General features: G+C 41.2%; 1 protein-coding gene across 2 annotated transcripts; it reads right to left on the bottom strand.

Annotated features, from left to right (window-relative positions):
* Nucleotides 1-10381: 10381 nt before the first annotated feature.
* Nucleotides 10382-15366, bottom strand: TPBG (trophoblast glycoprotein). Of its 2 annotated transcripts, none has more exons than XM_068183925.1 (2): nt 15190-15366; nt 10382-14480 (listed from the first exon to the last, which is right to left on the bottom strand). In XM_068183925.1, the coding sequence occupies exons 1-2, from the start codon at nt 15228-15230 to the stop codon at nt 13217-13219; spliced, it is 1305 nt and encodes a 434-aa protein (XP_068040026.1). In that variant the 5' UTR covers nt 15231-15366; the 3' UTR covers nt 10382-13216. The 2 variants fall into 2 exon arrangements, with proteins under 2 accessions (XP_068040026.1, XP_068040027.1); XM_068183926.1 differs by lacking the exon at nt 15190-15366 and adding an exon at nt 14890-15038.
* Between the last annotated feature and the right edge of the window lie 2730 nt (nt 15367-18096).

Raw genomic sequence — 18096 nt, 5'->3', positions numbered from 1 at the left:
TTCCAGCAGAGGATAAATATTTGTTACAGCTAACAGATATCTTCGCATAAAATTAGCACATTTGGAAGCATGTGAAAGAAAATAAATGAAAGAGAAGCAGTGCAGTGTTTACGTTACTTTGATACAAGCACTTCAAAGCAAACTAGCCACAGTCCATATGACTGACTGGGCCAGAGCATCCCTCAGAGGTTTCTGCAAATTCTCTTGCACAGACATTTTTATCAATTTATTTATTAAAAGAAGGCTCATGATAGGGTTCACAGCTGTCCTCCTCCACAGGGAATTTGCTATGAGCACAGGTGCTGTGCTGAAGGACTGGGCACACCTGGCTGTCCCCAGAAAAGATGGCACGGACTGGCTGGGCTTTGACAAGGAACCCTGGGCAGGCATTGATGATATTCACAGCAGTATGGATTCCAGCAGAAAACCTGCTCCTGGTAAAATCTAAATCATCTGAGATGATTTCATCCTCTTTCACTGCAGTCTTTTCACAACCTAATTCTTGTTCACTAAATAGGACATCCCTTTACAATTATTTTTGCGTAAGAGATCTGTCCTGTGTTAATTTTTCAATATACTTTTAAATAATTGTTATGGCAAAAAAGAAGGTATCTTTCTGCTGTTGTTGCTGTAGCCTTGAAAGAGGCAGTCTCTCTGGCAGAGAAAATTCTCTTGCAAAGAGTTCTGTATTGTCACAGCTAGAATTCTCATGCACAAAGCAATGCACCAACTTGGGAATCTTTGCATTACATTGGAGGATTACCCCCAGTTTAGAATGCAGTGTTTATCTGTTTTAAGAATTTTTAGACCTGTCTCAAATTTCCTCATACAAAGATCTCTTTCCTGGCAAAGCCCTCTTATCATGTTAAGTACTTTTTACCCAAAGGTAGTATTTAGTCTATGGTAAGTATTGAATGAGGAGGCTTTGGCATTTGGGGGATTTGTTACATTATTTCAAAAGAACTGGCGATGTTAAAGCAGTGAGTGTTATTGGAGAACTAAGAAAGGAACTTATCTGCACAGCATTGCCATTTGTAGCATTTGGATGCTCCTGACAGAGAGTAGTGACCCAGTGTACCCAGGCAATGTGGAAATACAGAACAGAGCTACTCCCTCCTCCAAAAAGTTCACCGAAAAAATGTCCCCAGGTGGCCAAGAAGGCCAATGGCATCCTGGCCTGTATCAGCAATAGTGTGGCCAGCAGGACCAGGGCAGTGACCCTGTACTCAGCAGTGGCGATGCCACACCTTGAGTGCTGTGTCCTGTTCTGATCTCCTTTACTACAAGAAGGGCATTGAGGTTCTGGAGTTCAGAGAAGGGCAACAGAGCTGGAGAAGGGTCTGGAATGCACATCCTATGAGGAGTGGCTGAGGGAGCTGGGTGTGTTTAGCCTGGAGAACAGAAGGTTCATGGGTGACCTTATCACTCTGTTTAACCCTCTGAAAGGAAGGTGTAGTCAGGTGGAGGTCGGCCTCTTCTCCCAGGCTACCAGCAACAGGACAAGAGGAAATGGCCTCAAGCCACACTAGGGCAGATTCAGGTTGGACATGAGAAAAAATTTCTTCACTGCAAGTGTTGTCAAGAATTGGAATGCAATGCCCAGGGAAGTTGTAGAGTCACCATCCCTGGAAGTATCCAGGTTATAACTGGACATGGGACTCAGTGCTATGGTTTAGTTGGCATGGTGGTGTTTGGTCAAAAGCTGGACTCAATGACCTTGGAGGTCTTTTCCAACCTTAGTGATTCTATGATTCTCTGATGGCATGTTTCTAAAAATATTGCTCCCAGTGTAGGCAGAACACTCACCTAGTCCTCCTTTAAAATACTTTATTGTTGAGTCATAAATTTGACCTCCGCGAACTCCTCATTTTTGCATTATCACAAGTTCTGCTTTGTATTATCCACTAGTAAAAATAAAGTTTCAAATGAAATCAGGGTAAGTGCCCTGTCTTTTCCCTCCCTTTTTCAAAGGCAGCCCTCTCTGTTATTAGTTTGCGCTAATGGGAAACTGGCAACTGATGGGCCAAAGAGAGCTGCCTGAGTACCTAGCACAAATTACACCTTAGAACATTTTTTCTGTCACTGCTAGAACTCTGCCTCCACAAGCAAATCTAAATTATCTCTGCCAAGAACAATTTATCCCCAGAGCTTGAATCTCCTTTTCTCGTTGTTGGAGTGCCCCAGGTCACACTGTGGATCACACATTTTTGTGATTTTGGAATAAGGATGGAGGTCTAGTCCTCCTCTGTAATCAGCTTGGTTTATGTCTCTTCGGCAGTACAAAACAGGCACCAAGCCAGAATAACTGGCCACAAAAGGATTACTGGCAGTGTAGACAGACCAGATGCAAGAAGACCAAAGAGCTGTTGCATGATGCCCCACACAACCTCCTTCACTGCAATGGGTCTGGAGACCTGCAAGGTGTTGCTATAATGGGAAGGCCTCTCTCCTTTAGAGCCCAGAAAATGGGCAATCCAGGACAAAAACAACACTGGATCTTACACCACCTTTCACAGAAGTGCCCTTGCTCCCCTACCACATTTGAAGATGGGGACCCTTTCACGTTAGAGAAGAAGGATGTGACATCTGCACAATGTACCTGCCATACTGACACTCTCTCACAATGCACAAACACCCACTCTCCCGCTGACAAATTGTATCATCTCTTCGTAATTATCCTGTCGGTGTTTTGACAAGAAAATTCAAGAATATCCCAGTCCCTTGCTCTTTTTCTCTGAAGGCATACCATCAGAGAGATGCAGATTTTAAGGAGAGAAAAAGTGTCAAAATATTGGCAGCATCCTCATGCTGAAGGAGCAATAAAAACAAAGTGAAGTCAAGGGAGTATTTTGTGCTAAACTGTTCACCCAGGATAGGCTTCTGTCTGACTGTTTTACAAGTTACAGAATTCTAAGCTACTCAGAAGACTTAATAGATGCTAAAAATTTCCGTGCTAGCCTGAACCATCATTCCCGTTATCAAAAGTGTTTATTGCTAAGCTTATTGCAATAATTAGTTCTAAACTAGTAGACTCTATTTCTTTTATCTAAAAAAGTGAACAAAATATAAATAGCTTTCAATTAGTATTATTTGCAAAAGCCTGCACATGAGATAAAACTGAAATATTGTTTTCCAGCAAGAATAGCATAGCCTGTATATAAGAAACATGTGTTTTTGTAAATATCAAATATGCAAGAATTCTAAAATGTACTATGTAAATATACATGTATATATATATACAAATACATGTACATAGAAAAACTGAAAATGCAAAAAATGTATTTTATTATTTGTGCCATTATGAGGTGAAGATACGAAGAGCAAAATTGTATGGACATGTTTCCCCTCATCCTTTAAAGCTAGTAAGAGCAATTCACAAGCTGACCAAGTTGATTGTGCATTACCAATTTACCTTGTATTCTTCACTCAACTGCAAAGCTCAGATCAGCACATACTAAATTTTGGCTGATGTAAACAAGACATTGAAACCAACTGTGAGCTGCAAATATTGTTTATCAGGAAGGTATCATTCATGATCTTTTATTATGACTTGCTTTAAAAACTTATTTAATTGGTAGGATCTTTACTCATTTTTTCACTGTTTCTAAGCAATCATTTTCCTGTGGGTTCCATCATGGCACAGAATTTATGCACAGCTGACCCTCTATTTCCTGATGCAAAACATAATTTTAAGAGTATTTATCATATTCCTTTGGAAAGATGAACTTCTAGGACTAAATTAAAGAGGAGAAGAATGTCCCTAACATTTTCTTATAAAGCAGACAAAAGGCTTATTGCATGGAAGGCAAAACTTTCTCCAAACAGCAGGCTTTGCAAAGGAACTTACTCGTACTTGCAAAGGAACTTTGAAAAGGGAATTAGGGAATATCATAAAGCAAATCCACCTTTAAGTGCAAGATGCTTTACTTTGCTTATGCCTTCTCTCAGAAACATAAGGCAAGACAGTGCATAAAGTATCCCTTGGGAGGGAAGGAGAGAACAACAAGCACTTCATGCATTACTGGAAGGCACAGAGTGCTGTGTAAAAACTACGGGAAAAATGTATAGCACATTCTGGCATTGGTACTTTCTGGTGACCTAGATTAAATGTTAATGCGTGAATTAGCTCTGGCTCCATCAACACAAAACCCTGAATAAGCCTAAATAACCTTAAACTTATGAAAGAAACCATACTATCTTCTACTATCACTATTGCTGCCACATCCTTCTTCAGTAAGTATAAAAAGGACAGTCATTACAGGAGATTTTTGGCTCTACCACCTTCCTTTCTTAAGCAGTTTGTTCTGTCAAAGGTTTTCCCTTTTCTACTTCTTCCTTTCCCATGGCAGAATAATGGAAAATAAAACTGGGAGGGATCTCAGTAGCACTGATATACTATCCATTGATCTCCTTGTACTAAATATACCCTCTGCAAATTTATGTGCTTTCACTGTTGAATGTATAACAATAAATAAATATGTGAGGCAAATATATTTCTGTGAATATATTTCTTGAATTCTCATCAACAATAAGATCACTACTATAATTATTTTGAGAGATGAGATTTTTGTCTATTGATTTGATTTACATCAGCCAGTTCTTGTTTACTTCAAAATTCCTTCTAAACCACAGGGCAGACATGCAGGTTGTGAATTAGTATATAACTTGTATACAAAAAACCCTAGAACTGGATATGGTGCTTCACACCTATATAAGAAACCTTTTGGATATACTATATTCCACATCAACTGCTAAATGCTAAGGATAGTTTGTATAGCTCTCTACAGTGACTAATACTCAGTCTTGAGTCCTTTCCTGCCAGTTAAAATTATTCTAGCTGGTGAAAGCACTAGTACCATCCACTCTAAGCTGGTGCACCACTGCATCATCTGTGTGCGTTTGAAATAGGTCACTTCAATTCATGTTACCCAGTGTCATTTATCAAATCCTATCTGCTATCTCTGTGATTTTGATCAGAAAAATTGCTAAAACTACAAAATCTAGAGAGCTTTATTAAGAACAACAGTAACCCCTACTGGATTGTGATTGTCTCCCTGGAAACCTAGGAGAAAAAAAACACCTTGCACTGCTTTGTGAAAAAGGCATAGTCCGCATAACTGTGATGAAGAACGAGTTATTTCTTTGCTTGCAATAAATTTCCGTGTCATCATCTCCTGGATTAAATTGGAAATCCTGCTGAATTTACACTTGAGCTTGCTGAAAGACATCTGTTCCTCGCAAACTCAAATTCAGAGCATTTTTTTTTGTATTTACAGATAAGTTATGAAACCAGGCATATGCCAGCTAGTTTTTTCTATGTTAAAAATTACAAGTACTAGAATGTATTTCTTTATATGCTAGAAAATAAAGGGACTTCACATATGATTAATAATATAAACAAATTACCACAATCTGCAGAATGCATGACCTAAGCTCATCCGGGTCCTGTTCGAGCACATCAGAGTGTGTGTGGAGCTGTAGGTAGGAAAAATCGGAGCAGAGGTACCACAAGCTATTGTAACAGAAACCTCACGGGCTCGTTAAACAGCATCTACATCAGTATCACAAATTCAGCATTCCAGCCCTTTCTGCACATAGAGCGTTTCTGACAAATGATGAATATGTTAGCAGAGCTATTTTCAGTGACATTTTACTATACTGTCAGAAAAGTTCAAGCACTGTTTCTGCAAGTTTTTTTCAAGACTATCATCTCAAAATAAGATCTCCTTGATCGTTACTGGAAAGTGGAATCGGAGAGTTCCTCTGGGCTAACACAGTGCTTTTTAGTATGTTGAAAAGCTAAACATAAAGGGACAAACAGCAAAAGGGAAAACCTGAATGAAAGACTGGCAACAAATATAACCTTAATAATCTGCTTGGTGATAATTATTGAGTATTTGATTTTATGCATTACTTGTTTCCTAGGAATTCTACCTTTGCTTACCAATGTGAAGTAATCAAGTTTGGTCACAAAGGTGAAGGATAAAAGTAATCTGGATTAGGTATGATTAAATAAACTAGAGAAGAGGAAAGATATTCTGGTAGGTGGTGTTACAGAGATCTCAATTTGAGAAATTACAGAGAGAACAAAGACTGGGGAATTTCAGGAGTTCTTACAAGTATTTATATTTTCTCTCAAGTGTATACCAGACATACACCTTTTCACGTTGAAATTTGGGTTCTTCTGCATTTTGTTCAATTTACCTTAAAAAGGAAACAAGTGTAATTTTCCAGATGGTGTTCAAGAATGTTTGAAAATGAAGCCCCTTTAAGCTACTTTTAGAGCAGTACCCCAGACTTTGGAAAATCTTGACCACTCAGCACCAGTCTTTGTTAACTTGCTGCTAAAGGTTACACTAGGTGTGCAGCAAAATGAATCATGTCTTATGCGCTTCTCAGAGGCATAGCCACTCCCTTTAGGCATTTAGGTCTCCTTTCCAATCTGTGAAAAAAAAACCCTAAGCTAGCCAACAGAATGTTGGACAGGAGAGATGGCGTGCCTTGGATTCTACTCCTCTTCTTTCCCCTCTAGTTTTGCATTATATAAATGTATTTATACATGTATGTGTGTGTATGCAAAATGCTTCTGTATACATATAAAATAAAAAATTCTTGTCTTCTGATGTTTAAGAGTTCTTAGTACCCTCCAGGCTAACTAAGCACACACCTCTGCAAAGATGGAACTAGAAAATCAGTGGGGTAAAACCCCTGACTGAAATATATTTAAATGTGTAACTATCTGTAGGATTCAGTTATTGCTTGTTCATGAGCTATTAATGGGAATTAATGAAGACACCTGCCTGAAGAATAAAACTGTTAATGCAATAGCTTCTTCTTTTTCTTTTTCCATCTTCAGAGGCAACTTAAATTACTCAAATGCTCTTATGTGGTGTCAGTTCATGACTGCTTACAGCATTCTGGCAATAAATGTTATTTTTTCTTATTTTGCTATTTCACTACCATAACTTGATGAAATATAGAGTGAATTATGTTGAAGTGTCTATTTGACTTTTGATAATGTCCATTTGACAAAGGAGTCAAATGTATATATGTTGTATACATTTATTGTATACACGTCCATGACATCACACAAAGCTACCCTGGGCTATGACACAGAAGGGAATTTCTACTGGAACAAATGGAATACCTGAAGCAGACTGTGGCCAGATACTAAGTTCAGTTCTGTGACAAAACTTAGGACAGATCAGGCTACCATGTGTGAAGCCAAACATCCTTCTGTGTTAGCTGTTCTAAGAACCAGTAAAAAACAATGACAGCAAACAATTTAGACACAAAACTAAGTTATCAGCTATGTTCCTGGGACAACCCCAAAAAATTGTTCCTACCTAACAAAATTTTGGACATCTGTATTAGCTATCTATGAGAAGATAAACCGCTGTTCTTCCGTTTGATTTCCATGAGGTTACAATATAAAAAATTTCATTAAAAGAAGTTGCAGGAATAAAAATTTGTCAACTGAATGCTTTTTTGTACCCCTCTGGTTTTCACCTGTTTTCTCTGTTTCAACAGCATTTTTCCTTAATAGCTCCATCAGTAATAACAGTGCCTTTATATTTCACTATGTAAATATGCATTTGAAGACTTTAAAACACAGTCTGATCCAGTAATGAAAAAGATGAAAATACATTACTGTTAAATTTAGAATTGGCACCTAGCTTGAAAATTAATACCACATATATTATAACCAAAAAAATCTATTAAATTAGGTCTGAAATAACAAGAACAATTGAAACACAATCTCTTATATTTACTGGCCAAATTTCTTTCTAAGCAAATAAATGAGACCAACTATATAGACCTTGTTTTTTCACTATTCTATCATGCAAATTCATAGCCCAATCATCACTTTGGGCTAAAAGGAATACAACTACACTTTCAATAAAGACCTCAATATCTGTAAGGATTTATAATAATAAAATAGACAGAATGAACATATAACATTTATAAACAATCTGGTAAATATTTTATTGGGGCTTTCCTCATTAATATTTTTTTATTAGGAAACCAAACTTCAATCAGAAAAAGTTACAGCTGTTTCTTGCACATCTAAAATTTCTGCAACAGTGAAATATTCTAGAACACAAGATTTCTAGCATTTTCATCACCGTATGTACTGAAATATTGCTAATTTATTCAGATGCTTTCATGCATAATTACTAGAAACACAAATCTGTTATTCTGTTAGTCTATCATCAGAGAGGAAAAGCTATCTAGTGAATACTTTGAAACATGTAAGTAATTGCAAATATTAAATTATTAACTATACCACAGATATGCTGGCTAAAGTACTGGTTTAATTTCCTTAATAGTTTGCTTTTTCTATTTAGACTAACATTGGGAATGCGAAGACTGATTTCAAGCTTTGCCTACGCAACAGATGACTTCTGGCACAGCAAGGTTTTCCAAGGATGTGACAACACATAAATTGTAACACAGTTGAGAAAGTGAAAGTCCTTTTTAAGGACATACTTACACTGCAAACCTGTATTCTTCCTTCTGAAGGCTTGGTAGGGTTTTTTTCAACGTGGGAGAGAAGTGCTGTTAGGTTTATTATGTTGGTATAAAGCATCACTTTTCTGCTTCTGCTGTATTGACTTGGGAAGCTAACAGAGTACACTTACTTCTGTATCACCAAAGGACCCTCAGCTCTCACATGGTTTATCTCTTTTCTGAGTGAAGTATCTGATAAATGCTGCACTCTCCAAATGTTCTGCTTTCTATCTCCCCTGTTTTTTTATTGGGCTTTTATTGTTTGATTTCAAGCCAAGGTCTTTTCCCCTTGTAAGCAGCATATTTGCAAAAAAAAAAAAAAAAAAAGGGATTATTAAGTTATGAGCCTGATCTGGTCATTATTAAATCAGCAGGCACTGAATTAAATTCAATCTTCTATTATATTCCACAAAAAACTCACAGTGGAAACACCTGCACTGCAAATATTGTAAGATGGGACGCCACTTGTTAACAAAATGTTTCTATTTATAGCAACAGGAAGAAATTAGAGCTGAACCTATAAAAATTACCAGAACATAACAGACAGATTCAATCAGGAATTGTTCCTGCCATAGCATTGTGACTTCCAGGGCTGACCCATTATGAAGAGGGGTTTCTTTTACAAGCCTCTCTTTCCTTTACAAATTTCTCCTTTCCACTTTCTCTCATAGAATATAAATGTCATTGGGAAGCTTGAAACCAAAACATTTTTCTTACCAAATGCTATTTTCCTTCATCATATGCTGAGAATGAATGGTTCTTCTTGAACATTCAGCTGCTAAAGAGAAAGAAAAAGTGTGTATCAAATTTTCATTCTGTCCACTTTGACAAAGGCTCTTTTCCACATTAAGGCTTAAAGAGAAATAAAGATGCTATACCTCAAAATATTGGTGCAGTCAGACTGATTTCTCTACCTGTGCAGATTCATGATACTCTTTTTAATGGATTTCTTGAGAAAATGAGGCAAAAAAGAAATTATGCAGATGCAGAAAGATTGGAGTATACCACAGGGAAAATACTAGAAGAATAATGAGAGTTGGGAACCTAGTGCAGTCATATTTTGAATAATTTGCCGTGCCTGTTTTCAGTGACATCTCAGTCAACAACAGAACGTGGGTCTGAACAGACTGCTCTGCTTGCTGCCATGTCACTGGGGACTGTCACCAGTGCTTAAAAAGTAAATTACCCTGAATGAAAAGATTTAAAGCAGTTGTTGCAAAACTTCAAACCACTTTCTGGATGACAGAATTACTGGTAATATTATGCCTTGGCAAAATAAAAATTATCTAATAAAATACAAATTATCTCATTTAAAGCTACCTTGATTAAATGAGGTTTTGGGGAATTTTTTCACCTGGCAACATCACTTATCTGAAGTGTTTTAATAAAATACATTAAAACTATTCAACTCCTTGTGCTATTTTTCTAAGAAAATTCTAAGATTGTTACAACTAAAACTACCTTCAACAAATCAGCTAATCCTTGGAAAAAAACGACCCTTTCTGCTTAGCTGTGCAGCCTTTCATGAAGATTTACCCACTACTTTAGTCTGGATGTTTTTCAGTGACAACTATGTCACGCAGAACTTAGAGGATTTATGTATACAAAACCCATTTTAGAGGCATTTAGAACTACATGTGTTTTATTGAAGAATGAATGAATAAGCTGTTTTGGAAATAGTCAATTGGAAGTAGTCAATTGGAATCTTAGGTGTCAAAGCAGAGTATAATTATAAAATGTGCTTCAGAAGAACATTGAAACTAATTTTTTAAGTGTTTAGTTTTTTAATCATGTTCTGAAGTAGTGTGGGAGTTACTTTTATGTGTCTTCTGAGTACCATTGTTAATTATTTTGTAAAAGAAAAGCAAAACAAATTTCAAGCACTGTTTATGGAAGGGAATTTAAGATCAAATAATGCATTGTACAAAACACCAAAGCATTCACTGTTGGTCAAACACTGTAGGGGAACATCATCCAACACAACACTGACACATGCTAAATGTTACATACTAAGAAATACACAAAGTAAGCAAATGACAAAAATTATTTTAAAGTAGCTGTCACCAGATCTCTAATAATTTTCTATTACATTGACTAAGATACAAAAATAATAGTAATAATAATCTTTAGAATAATATGTGTAGTAACAGTAACAACAGTTACACTTGCCCACTATACGAATACTTGCTCCAATGGTGAGAGACTGCAATTAAAGTCGTTGCCTGTCCTTACACAACTCTACAAATGCATGGCAATTACATTAACACATCATGGATAATTGCTTTTACTGTAGTTACTTTAAAGTATCTGTAGACAAAACTCAGGAAATTGCCCAAGAAATGGCTTGGTTTGCACATATTTTATCTATTATATTACAGGAGCATCCTAAGCAAGGATGATGCTCTACTCCTCTTGGCACTGTACAGGTAAGTGTAAATTGATAATCTCCAGAATAAGGGATACAACAAAGCACACTGCGTAGCTACTGTAAATTCTAGCTTCTTACATAACCTATCTGATGTATACCAAGTATGAAGGGTTTGCATAGTGGCAACAGTAATAGTTCTTCACACGGGGGTTTTCACACTATACTTAAAATACGGGCAGCTAATATTCAGATGGGCAGCCTGCTTTATAAGAATCCACAAATTTAATTCATATGCCGTTAACCAGATATTGCTCATACATTTAAATTACAGCAGGAGAAATATGCTATCACTTATTTCACATTAATTGCAAAATATATTGATTTACAAAACAATAGTTGTACTAAATATCCATTCTTTTTTTACTTTTAAGGGTAAATGCACATAAGTACATAAAAAAATCACTGCTGTTAAACAAATCCAATTTAAAGCAGAAGAAAATTAATCAAAAGCAAGTTGTGCTACTTGCTTTGTCTGAAGTTGCAAGATGAAAAACACTTTTGAATAATACTGATGCCCAAAATAGATTATATTTCTTCTGATACTTTAAACACTATTTTATATTTGAGCTCTTACCAGATGTATACATCTATGAGAAAACTGTCACTTCTGAAAGCAAAAGGAATTAGCCAGCATTTCGTAAAATTTGAGAGATGCTCAAGAGCTTCAAGTAACAGTGACCATGGAAAAAGCTCCACAGATAAACTGATCTATATCAAGTCACATCACATTTTTACAGCTGGTGTATTTTATTTTTTCATTAAGAAACCATAAATATATTAGAAAAAGAGCACTAATTATTGGCAGCCACAGCAAGGTTCTTGCTAACCTTTCTATATGTGGTCAGAGTTGCATCTTGAATTAGGCATTCTGAAGGGTTCTTTTGCATGCTTTATCTATTTACAAGAAAATGCATTCCCAAGCAAGTAGCAAGCAACATATCATAGTGAAGTGCACCTGTTAAATGCATTAAGGTAAATGTAAAGTTCCATCAAGTTACTGGATGCTGGATGTAGATCACTGCAGAACTTCACAAGTACCAAGACCTTAAAAAGGAAACAGCAATCTAATAAATGCTGTAGTGATGCACAAGCCTAGAGCTTCCTGACCGCACGATTGAGCTGCATTTAATTTAGTTCAGGACACATAAGTATGTTTTTTTATAATAAGCCATTCCATTCAAGTAAAATTTTCTTTAACTTACGTAGTCCGCAATTTAATTTGGTTGTTTTTTTTTTTTTTTAATTTGGTAGAGAAGACCTTATGAAAATTCTATTAGCTTGTACCTTCCCAGAAAAGTGGACCCTAGCATCTGTCTTGACATTATGCAGGTGCTTTCAGAGAGCAGTCTGAGGGGTTTGTGCCAAGTGAAACTGCTCCTGTCGCTTAATCTCAGTGTAATTAAGCTCCGTGTAATTCTCCTAGCATGTATCACAAATCGAACATTTATGGCTCTAAGCTACACATTCATATAAACTTTTATTCATATTTCTATGGTGTGGCTATTACTTCAGAGACTATAGAGCTATTCACATTCTTAGATGTCCATACTTTTCTCATTGAACAGCAAACACGACAGTTCTTGTAAGACTGTTTATTGAATTTAACAGTTCAGACTGAGTTTAGATGTAGTTTAGATGCACTTTGTATAAAAAATTCTGTCAAGTCATGTAAACTGCAATCAAAAATAACTACAAAATAGCAAGAGACTTACTGAGATCATAAATTTCCTAACATGTAAAACTATACTGTATTTGTGCATGCTTGCTATTCGATTTCCTTCCGAAGAGCTGTTAAAAGGAGTTTGTTTGGTTTTTAAACTCTCAAGATAGTCAATGAAATGTAATCATTGCATCTCAATTCAGATATACAAGATCAAAACTGGCACAGAGGAACATAACGTTTTTTTTTCCCAAAAAGTTGAGGCAGCTTTTGTTGAATGGCGTCTGCATCAGTAAACGTTTATAAACTCTGGTGGCTTTGGATCATCAGAGAATCGTTTTTTTCTTTTGACATCTTGAAAAAAAATTTCCCGCAAGTGCAGACAGGTAAGGAGGAAAAAAGTAGCAGCTTGTTTCCTACACACAGCTGAACGCCATGCTCAGCAGTCCAGTGTCTCAAAACAAAAATTAAGTTGACATCACAGGGAGGCTTATCTCCCTCAAGTTACAAGCACGTCTGAGACTTTTCAGGGGAGATGGAAGCAAGCATAAGGGTAAAGCACAAGTCTACTTTTCATGCATAGGTACTTTGCACTGCCCTGCATCCGGGGCATTTTGTCAGACATCTGAGTTGGAGCTGAGGTTTGTTAACCTGGGGTCTGCATTGATCTCATATCTGTAGTGGTAGCCCTCCATGTGATCCCTACAGGCATCTCTGATGTTGTGCATCCACTTTTTGATTCCTTTTCGGTTCAAGTACAAAACTAGGAGGAATATGGCCCCAATGAGAGCCAAGACTATCCCCAGGAAGACGTATGAAGTCTGTAGCTGGGAAGGCAGGTCTGTGGGCGCAGAGCAGTTCAGGTCCGAGCCATTGATCTTCAGCAGGGCTTTGCCCAGCATCTTGTCAGGGGAGGCACAGGTCAGGGCTTCTTTGCCCTCCACCTGGTCGCTCTCTTTCAGCCAGGCCACCAGGTCCTCGATGGCACAGTCACAGACCCAGGTGTTGTGGTGCAGGACGACGTGCCGGAGCGCGGGCAGGCTGCGGAACTGGGCCAGGGTGCTGTTCCACAGCACACCCAGGGAGTTGTCGCTGAGGTTGAGGCTCTGCAGCTGGCCCAGTCCCTGAAAAGAGACATTCCGCAGGCCCACCAGGGAGTTGTTGCTGAGGTCCAGCTGCCGCAGGGCCGGCAGGGCAGTGAACATGCCGGCGGGCAGCAGCAGCAGCTCGTTGTCGGCCAGCTCCAGGCGGCTGAGGTTGCGCAGGACTCCGGACTGCAGCAGGGCGGCCAGGCTGAGCAGGACGCTGTGGTTGCGCAGGGCCCCGCGGAGGGCCAGCTCCTCCAGCGGGCTGCCGCCCTCCCCGAAGGCCTGCGGGCTGAAGGAGCCCAGCGCGTTGCCGCTGAGGTCCAGCTGCCGCAGGGCGGGCAGGGCGAGGGAGCCGGCCTCCACGGTCCGCAGGTGGTTGCCACTGAGGTTGAGGGAAGCGAGGTCGGGCAGGCGCTGGGCGGGGAAGGCGCCGGCCGGAAGGTCGGTCAGGGGGTTGCCGGTGATGAAAAGGCTGCGCACGTAGGGCGGCAGGTCGGGGGGCACCGCCGTCAGGTTCCTGTTCACGCACTTCACCGTCCTGGCCGGCTCCGAGCACTCGCAGAGAGCCGGGCAGCCGCCGGGCTGCGCCGAGCCGCAGCCCAGCAGGACGGAGAGCAGTAGCCCCAGGCAGAGCGCGCCGCGCCCCGGCATCGCGCCCGGCCCGGCCCCGCACACAACTTTTCCCTCCGGGCGCCTCCGGCTCCGGGCGGCGCGGCGAGGCCGGGGCCGGCTCTGGGCAGCCCTTTCTTCGGGGGCAGGCGTTTCCGCTCCGCTCCGCTTCCCGCAGCGAGACCTGCGGCAGGGGAGGAAAGGGAGACGGCAGCGGCGGGGCGGCGCGGCTCCTCTTGCCCGCGCCCACCCGCCCTCCCTCGACCCGCGTCTCGTCCCCCGCCCCCGATACGCGGCTCTCCGGGGTGGCCTCGGCCCCGCGGCAGAGCGGGAGAACACGCGGAGGAACAAGTTTTCGCCCACTTCCAGTCCAAGCCGCCACCTTCCCACCCGGCCGTCGACTCCACCGGCGCAGCACGGAGAGGAAGAGGAGGGTCTGACTCGCCACCGCCCACCGTGTCCCGCGGCTTCCCACCTGCCGTGCCTGCCCCGGGGCTCTTCCCCTCCGCTCCGCGCCTTGGCCGCTACAAACTCCCGCCCCCAAAACCCACCGCGGAGCGGAGCCGAGCCCGGTCCCGGACCCCGTCCCTCACCTCCCGCCCCTCGTACAGAACAAACTCCGCCGCAGCTCGCCGCCGACTGTCCCCAGCCCTGCCGCCAACTCCGCGCCCACCCTCGCCGCGCCTGGCCCTGCCTCCGCTGGCAGGAGAAACCAAGCGCCGCCCGGCCAGGGGGAACCACCGCCCGCGCCCCGCCCGGCTCCCGCCCGCCGCCCCCGCGCTCCAGCTCCGCCGCCGCTGCCGGGCTGCCTCGCCCGGGAGCTCGCGGGAGGGTCTGCTCGGCGTCCCGTCCCCCTCGTCCCCCGGCCCAGGTGGTGCTTGCCGGAGACTCACCTTGCCGCCGAGCGGGGCTGCGCCATGTGGAGCCGCGCCATGCGGGGCTTCAGCTCGGCTCGCTGGGCGCGGAGCGGGTCCCGCCCGCCTCTCGAAGGGAGAGCCCCGAGCTCCGCTCCCCGCCTCGCAGCGCCGTACTTGTGCCTGCCCCGCCGCGGCTGCTGGGCGCCGTTCCCCGCGGTTTCCACGATGGGCGCGCTCAGGCCAGCGGCAGGATGGGGAATCCCGGCGGGTTTCGAGCGCGGGGGTGCCGTGCTGGCTGCTGGCGGCCGCTGCCCCTGCCCGCCTACCCAGGATCGTGTTTCGGGAGAGGAGGGAACTACAGCAGCCACGAAATACAGCGAGTGAGCTCCAAAGCTAGAGAAAAAAACAAACAAAAAAAAAACCCCAAACACCCCCCCCCAAAAAAAAAAAAAAAAAACCACAAAAAATAACCCACAAAAAAAGCGCACAAAAAACCCGAAAAACAAACAAACAAACAAAACCCTGAAATAACACCAAAACTACACTTAAACCCACCGGGAACTTTAGAGGTCCTAAAATATATAATAATAGTGATTTTTAAGAAAATAAATGGACCTGCAAATCGACAGTTCGAGACTGAGATTTAAACTTTATTATGGTGAAGAAAAGCCTGTAAGTACCTGTCTGTGTGTAAAATGTTTACCGGCTTCAGTCGCTGTGGCTGTCCCAGAACCGTCCTGGCAGGGCTGAACAACCAGGGTGTAGCAAAGTCTGGTTTGCAACCGAGTAACTCCCTTGCCTTACCCTACAGAGGGGGTATTTGAGGAAGTCGTGAATGCTGTGTGTTGCCGTGTGGGCTCTATTTGGTCACTGGTCCCTAGAAAGTTATTTAGATCATTAAGTAACACCTAATTAACACAAAAGATCCACCAGTGTATACAAAGTAACAGTTTCAGCAATGTAAAACAGAAAGTTTTGGGGTGACTCCTTTGGGCTTTCCTTTTCCTTCTGTTGACTCCCTACACAAGATTTCCTTCTTCCCGTATGCCAGAGTTACACTCCTTCTGCTTTCCTGATAAACTGTGTTCCTTTTTTTGGTAGAGTCAGCAGGAATCTCAGAGCTGCCAAAAGCCGTAGGGGAAATGAAGAGATGAATCCAGTATGAAGTCTTGGTAAAATCAGCCCCAGAATCTGGAGAACAGTGAATTAAAACACCAGTTTCTTTAGGATTGTTCTCCTCTCTCTAGCCTGACAGTGGGTGTAATGGTGCAGCAAAGTCTGGGACTGGGGTGACAGGCAAGGGCTGTTCAGCTGATAGAGCAACATGCTGTTGGCATGAAGATTATGGAGAAAAAATATGCAGTGGCTGAAGTAATAGTGATACAAATGAGATCTTGGACTCACAAGCAGTTCCAGAACTTTGGGAAGTTATTGCTTTGATGTTGGGTGAGAAAAACAGTGGCACTACACTGCAGGAATTTTAATTGGTTGAGAGGCTGTTGACATGCCTCTTAGTATAGTGCTCAGGAAAAACAGATAGGTAAAGATATCCCGCAATTTGTTCTCCTAATCTATGAAATTCTTTGAAAAAGTTAAACACCCCTGCCCCCGAATTGTCTAACTAGACAACAGTAAAATTCAGTGACCAATAAATAGTTTCCAAAAGGAGATGGCCTTTAAAAATAGGTAACTGACTATATTATCAAAAATAAATAATACAAAAAATATGAAATCAGCATAACCATAACCACCTTTTATAAAATGTTTAGATACAATGTCATTTTGAATTAAATAATTCAATTAAGAGCAATTACAGTGATCTGCTCATTGACTTGACCATAGTTTTCCTAGCAGTTTGGGCTCTTCCTGACTGTCTAGATGGGACTTTGCCTCTTGTCATTCACAGCAGGTTAGCTCTTTGGGCAGGGGACATGGTTTCCTTCCATCTCTGTGAAGTGCTCACTGACAGGTGTTTGAATGTGCTGCAGTAATGCAAATAATAGATAACAAGCATTTCCCTATTCTTTCCTATTATTCCAGTAGTAAATTGTAGCCGCTAAACTGCTTAAGCTTGCAAGAGGAAGAAAAACACTTGTAATATGATATTATTTTCTTCTTGTTAAAAAAAAAAAACAAAACTTTTCTTAGAGGCATACTCTGAAAAAAATATGGTACTTTCTGGTAAATTCATCTATACTAAGTGGATTTCCTAGATGTGTTTGTAATATATACTAGGAAAATGAAAAAAACCCAACTGGATGTGTTTTCAGGTCAGTTTTGGCTATTATGATTGACTGATTTGTGAATTTGCATTGCACAGCCCATAGAATCTCATCTCACAGTTTTTTGCATAAAGGTTATGCAAAACTTCTGCCTGAGTTAAAGCACAGGATTAAAAAAAATATTGTCGTGGTTAAAGATGCAATCTGGAAGTTAATTTACCATTAGGAAACTGTTCCTGTGGCTGATATTTCCAGGGTTGACTGAGAAGCTCATGTTAAAGGGTGTGAGGGTTGAGACAATGCTTCAGTCTGCCGCTCCAGGCTGAGGCTGGATGACATGCTGGTCATTGGAATAATGAAGGAAACATCTGACCATCCTTCTCCAGAAGGTTAAGCCTTGCTTCATGTGACAGTGATGAGATCTGCTTGTTTTTGAAAATCAGTACTCCAGTAATTCACCTTCCACAAAGTAAAAACCTACCTAAGGGGCTGCAGAAAGTCAAGGGGACAATCTCTGATAACTGCATTATTTGACCATTTTGGTGTTGCTATTCCCCTTTTAAGGCTCTCAGCTTAGAAAGGAATAAAGTATCATTTGTAGATGCTTCTGTCACTCCACCGTCCTTAGGAAAATCTGAAAGATTATTTTAGATACTGAAATTTAAGACTGTTAATTAAGCTCATTGAGATGGATCCCATTCTAAATAATCTTCTCAATGCC

Source organism: Anomalospiza imberbis, chromosome 3, assembly GCF_031753505.1.
Source record: "Anomalospiza imberbis isolate Cuckoo-Finch-1a 21T00152 chromosome 3, ASM3175350v1, whole genome shotgun sequence".
NCBI lineage: Eukaryota > Metazoa > Chordata > Aves > Passeriformes > Viduidae > Anomalospiza > Anomalospiza imberbis.
Note: the sequence above shows the minus strand (reverse complement) of the source record. Positions and strands in the feature narration are given on the sequence as shown.